The sequence below is a fragment of the Triticum aestivum genome, chromosome 1D (genome assembly GCF_018294505.1).
Source record: "Triticum aestivum cultivar Chinese Spring chromosome 1D, IWGSC CS RefSeq v2.1, whole genome shotgun sequence".
NCBI lineage: Eukaryota > Viridiplantae > Streptophyta > Magnoliopsida > Poales > Poaceae > Triticum > Triticum aestivum.
In genome coordinates, this window is record NC_057796.1 from 226,385,278 (window position 1) to 226,391,523 (window position 6,246).

Consider the following 6,246-nt stretch of genomic DNA (forward strand, 5'->3'; position numbering starts at 1 on the left):
GGCCGGGCATCGTCGACAACAAATACTATATGCCGCAAAAGTGAAGTAACATTTTTTAAATGATTGGATTGTGATTTCTTATATGCAAATTCTAAATTTTATAACTAAAAATATAATAAACTAAAAAAAACATCGACCATATCTAAAACTAACATTTCTATAACTAAAATTGTATAACTAATTTTTCTTTAACATTTCTATATAACAAACATTTCTATAACATTAATACAGAAAAAACTAACATTTCTATATATAACTAACATTTCTATATAACTAACATTTCTATAACATTAATACAGAAAAAACTAAAAAAACTAAAAACTAATAACTAATAACAGAAAAACTAAAAACTAAAAATAGAAAAACTAAAAACTAAAAACAGAACAAAAATTGTGTATGTGTGTGTGTATGGTGTGTGTGTGTGTATGTGTTGTGTGTGCAGGCGACGGCGACGGCGAGCCAAGGCGACGGCGCCGGCGGCGCGCGCGGCAGCTTCGATTGGAGGGAGAGGAGAGGGGGGACAGAGGCTCACAGAGCGGGCGAGGTCGAGGCGACGGCGACGCGGGCCGGTGCGGGGACGGAGACGCGGGCCGGTGCGGGGATGGGGACGGGCCGGCGACGCGGACGGCGCGACGAGGACGGGGGCGGCGCGGAGTCGACGGGGACGGCGCGACGGTGGCGGCGATGGCGTGGGACGGGGCGGCGGCGATGAAGCAGAGAGAAGTGGGAGGAAACTGACGAAATTTTCGTAAGTGTTTCTTATATAGGATGGTCCTTTAGTACCGGTTGGAGCCACCAACCGGTACTAAAGGTCGATTTTGGCCAGGCCAAGCGGCGGGAAGCGCCCACCTTTAGTACCGGTTGGTGCCACCACCCGGTACTAAAGGGTGTGCGCTGCCAGGCGAGGGGCGCAGAAGTTTAGTCCCACCTCGCTAGTTGAGGAGCGCCAGGACCAGTTTATAAGCCCCGACGCGGGCACTGCATTGAGCTCCTCTCAATAGCAGGCCTTCTGGGCCTACCTCTCCTACTCTGCCTGTGGGCCTACTGGGCTTGCGGGCCTGCATCCTGGCCCAACTACAGGTTGGGTTTCTAGTCGTATGCAGGCCGCTCTGGCCCAGTAGGTGGGCTTTTTTATTTTCTTATTTTTTTGCTTTATTTATTTTGGTTTATTTATTTTGAGTTGTTTTTTGCTGTATTTAGAGTTTCTTTGGGAATATTTTTGCTTTAGGTACAAAAAATTACAAACTTTCTGTTAGTGCCGGTAGTTTACAAATTTGAATAGTTTACATTTTGAATTATTTGAAATTTGTGTGAATCACTAGTTTGTGAATAACTTAACTTTGAAAATAGATTTTCAGTGATTCTATTTTCTTATGTTTATTAGTGTGTTTTATCGTTATATTCAATTTGGTAATGCTTAGGTTATTTAAAAAATGAAATCCCTTTGTAACGGATGAGTTTTCGTCCGAAACCCTGATACTTCGAAAGAGATTGTCCATTTTATACACGAAGTGCATCCAGTTTTTGCGGTAACCCTCTCTACTTTTTGCACATGCTATGTGGGTGAAATTATGATACCATGCCAACTTTCAACCTTTTCTGAGTTCATTTGAAATGCTTTTCAATTTCAGGGTCATTTAGCTGAAAAAATCAGTAAATGCATGAAAGAATTTGTTTGCACATAAAATTTCTTCGCGTTTCAAATGCCAAAACACATAACTACCCTAACTATTACAGAGATTCCCTCCTAGGTGTGAAACACAGAAGAAATTGATGATAGTGATGCCGATCACATCCCAGATCTTTGGGTGTGAAACTTTTTCTTCGCGTATGTCCCTTTGCGCCGTAGCCATGGAAAATCTTCATCATTTAACTGGATGCTCGGGTCAATATTCACTGTGAATGGAGCAATTTCATCAAACTTTTCATAATCTTCTGACATGTCTGTCTTGTCATCCACTCCCACGATGTTTCTCTTCCCAGAAAGAACTATGTGGCGCTTTGGCTCATCGTATGATGCATTCGCTTCCTTATCTTTTCTTTTTCTCGGCTTGGTAGACATATCCTTCACATAGAAAACCTGTGCCACATCATTAGCTAGGACGAATGGTTCGTCTGCATACGCAAGATTGTTGAGATCCACTGTTGTCATTCCATACTGCGGGTCTTCCGTTACCCCATATCGTGTCATATTGACCCATTTGCACCGAAACAAAGGGACCTTCAAATCACGTCCATAGTCAAGTTCCCATATCTCCTCTATGTAACCATAATATGTTTCCTTTCCCGTCTTGGTTGTTGCATCAAAGCGGACACCACTGTTTTGGTTGGTGCTCTTCTTATCTTGGGCGATCGTGTAAAATGTATTACCATTTATCTCGTACCCTTTGAAAGTCATTATATTCGAAGATGGTAACTGGGACAGCGAGTACAGGTCATCTTCAATAGAGGCGTCATGCATGGTACGTGTCTGCAACCAGCCGGCGAAACTCCTGGTTTGTTCACGTGTAATCCAGTCATCAGACCGCTCCGGGTGTTTGGAGCGTAGAAAATTCTTGTGTTCGTCCATATACGGAGCCACCAAGGCGGAATTCTGTATAACTGTGTAGTGTGCTTCAGTGAGAGAATGTCCGTCCATACATATTTTTTGATTCCCTCCTAGCGTGCCTTTTCCATCCAGTCTGCCCTTATGCCGCGATTCAGGAACACCAATCGGCTTAAGGTCAGGAATAAAGTCAATACAAAACTCAATGACCTCCTCATTTTCATGGCCCTTGGAGATGCTTCCTTCTGGCCTAGCACGGTTATGAACATATTTCTTTAAGACTCCCATGAACCTCTCAAAGGGGAACATATTGTGTAGAAATACAGGACCCAAAACGCTAATCTCTTCGCATAGGTGAACTAGGACGTGCGTCATGATGTTGAAGAAGGATGGTGGGAACACCAACTCGAAACTGACAAGACATTGCACCAAATCATTCTCTAACCTTGGTATGATTTCTGGATCGATTACCTTCTGAGAGATTGCATTGAGGAATGCACATAGCTTCACAATGGCTAATCGAACGTTATCCGGTAGAAGCCCCCTCAATGCAACCGGAAGCAGTTGCGTCATAATCACGTGGCAGTCATGAGACTTTAGGTTCTGGAACTTTTTCTCTGCCATGTTTATTATTCCCTTTATATTCGACGAGAAGCCAGACGGTACCTTAATACTGAGCAGGCATTCAAAGAAGATTTCCTTCTCTTCTTTGGTAAGAGCGTAGCTGGCATGACCCTGATGTATGCCGTCTTTTCCATGCATACGTTGCTGGTCCTCCCGTGCCTCAGGTGTATCTTTTGTCTTCCCATACACGCCCAAGAAGCCAAGCAGGGTCACGCAAAGATTCTTCGTCACGTGCATCACGTCGATTGCAGAGCGGACCTCTAGATCTTTCCAATAGGGCAGGTCCCAAAATATAGATTTCTTCTTCCACATGGGTGCGCGTCCGTCAGCGTCATTCGGAACAGGTTGTCCGCCAGGACCCTTTCCAAAGACTACCTTCAAATCCTTGACCATATCATGTACATCAGCACCAGTACGGTGGCGAGGCTTCGTCCGGTGATCCGCCTCACCTTTGAAATGCTTGCCTTTCTTTCTTACGGGATGCCTGCTCGGAAGAAATCGACGATGTCCCAGGTACACATTCTTCCTACAATTGTCCAAATATATACTGTCGGTATCATCCAAACAGTGCGTGCATGCGCGGTATCCCTTGTTTGTCTGTCCTGAAAGGTTACTGAGAGCAGGCCAATCATTGATGGTCACGAACAGCAAGGCCTTTAGGTCAAATTCTTCCCCCATGTGCTCATCCCACGCACGTACACCTGTTCCATTCCACAGCTGTAAGAGTTCTTCAACTAATGGCCTTAGGTACACATCAATGTCGTTGCCGGGTTGCTTAGGGCCTTGGATGAGCACTGGCATCATAATGAACTTCCGCTTCATGCACAACCAAGGAGGAAGGTTATACAAACATAGAGTCACAGGCCAGGTGCTATGGTTGCTGCTCTGCTCCCCAAAAGGATTAATGCCATCTGCGCTTAGACCAAACCATACGTTCCTTGCGTCATCTGCAAACTCCTTCCCGTACTTTCTCTCAATTTTTCTCCACTGCGACCCGTCAGCGGGTACTCTCAACTTTCCGTCTTTCTTACGGTCTTCTCTGTGCCATCGCATCGCCTTGGCATGCTCTTTGTTTTGGAACAAACGTTTCAACCGTGGTATTATAGGAGCATACCACATCACCTTGGCAGGAATCTTCTTCCTGGGGCGCTCGCCCTCGACATCACCAGGGTCATCGCGCCTGATCTTATAGCGCAATGCACCGCATACCGGGCAAGCGTTCAAATCCTCGTACTCACCGCGGTAGAGGATGCAGTCATTAGGGCATGCATGTATCTTCTGCACCTCTAACCCTAGAGGGCAGACAACCTTCTTTGCTTCGTACGTACTCTCGGGCAATTCGTTGTCCTTTGGAAGCATATTCTTTATCATTACCAGCAACTTTCCAAATCCCTTGTCAGATACACCATTCTCTGCCTTCCATTGCAGCAATTCCAGTGTGGTGCCCAACTTTTTCTTGTCAGCTTCGCAATTCGGGTACAACAATTTCTTGTGATCCTCTAACATGCGCTGCAACTTCTTCTTCTCCAAATCACTTGCGCAGTTTCTCTTTGCATCGGCAATGGCCCGACCTAGATCATCAGCGGGCTCATCTGATGCCTCTTCTTCAGCTTCTTCCCGCATTGCCGGCTCAGCTTCTTCCCCCATTGTTGTATCATCGTATTCAGGGAACCCATGGCCAGGATAGTTGTCGTCGTCCTCTTCTTCTTCATTGTCTTCCATCATAACCCCTCTTTCTCCGTGCTTGGTCCAAACATTATAGTGGGGCATGAAACCGGACTTAAACAGGTGGACGTGAATGGTTCTTGACGTAGAGTAATTGTGATCATTCTTACAGACTAAACATGGACAAGGCATAAAACCATCCGCCCGCTTGTTTGCCTCAGCCGCAAGCAGAAAAGTTTGCACGCCATTAATGAACTCGGGAGAGCATCGGTCATCGTACATCCATTGTCGGCTCATCTTCATTACACAACACCGAATAGACCAAATTAATACAAGTTCATACATAAAGTTCATACAAGACTTAAATGCAACAAACAAATAACTCTCTAACTAAAGAATTTAAATGCAACAACAAATGTGATCAAGATCGCAACTAAGGTAACAATTGATCCAACAGCATAATGATACCAAGCCTCACTATCAATGGCATATTTTCTAATCTTTCTAATCTTCAAGCGCATTTTCTCCATCTTGATCTTGTGATCATCGACGACATCGGCAACATGCAACTCCAATTCCATCTTCTCCCCCTCAATTCTTTTCAATTTTTCTTTCAAATACTCGTTTTCTCTTTCAACTAAATTTAACCTCTCGACAATAGGGTCGGTTGGAATTTCCGGTTCACAAACCTCCTAGACAAAAATATCTATGTCAACTTGATGGGCATAATTTGTCATAAACACGAAATGCAACAACTAGTTTTAAAAGAGAATATACCACATCCGAATCATAACAAGGACGAGGGCCGACGGGGACGGATATCAAAACCATGGCACTATGTATAACAAACAACGTACGGGTAACATAATTATACGAGTAACTATATATCCAAATCGCACAAACATCAATTTGGTAATGTAAAACATTCATGAACAAGAGGCTCACCACAAGGTGGTGCCGGCGACGGAACGGTGCGGGCGATCGACTGTGGTTACGACGGAGATTTAGAAGGCACTAAGTAAACCACACCTACATATGCAAACTAAGTGTTAGTTTTGACCACAAATTGCATATAAATCAAATACTAGCACATATATTTTCTACCAAATTGCTAAACTCATAAATTAATCACTATACAAAGCATTGCAAGAGCTAATCTAGCAATGAGAGATGAAAGGACAAAGTTGCTAACCTTTGTGATCATTTGAATGGATGGGGGCCTTCAAATCTTGACAAAATTTGGGCAAAATGTGTGATGAGCTCGAGAGGAAGTGGGGAAGAACAGAGAGGAGAGGGGAAAGGGGAAGAACAGAGCGAGCTCAGGTGGACGAAGGGTTTATGTAGGACGACCTTTAGCACCGGTTCGTGCCATGAACCGGTACTAAAGGTGCTGGAGGGGCCCCGGACTGACA

The 6,246-nt window shown here is 44.4% G+C and overlaps 1 protein-coding gene across 1 annotated transcript; it reads right to left on the bottom strand.

The window, feature by feature from the left end:
* Positions 1-1,819: 1,819 nt before the first annotated feature.
* Positions 1,820-5,131, bottom strand: LOC123167710 (uncharacterized; the record flags this gene model as incomplete). The annotated part of the gene is made up of 3 exons (XM_044585569.1): positions 3,428-5,131; positions 3,071-3,319; positions 1,820-2,818 (listed from the first exon to the last, which is right to left on the bottom strand). Coding segments are annotated over exons 1-3 (2,952 nt in total), but the record flags the coding sequence as incomplete, so codon positions are not given.
* Between the last annotated feature and the right edge of the window lie 1,115 nt (positions 5,132-6,246).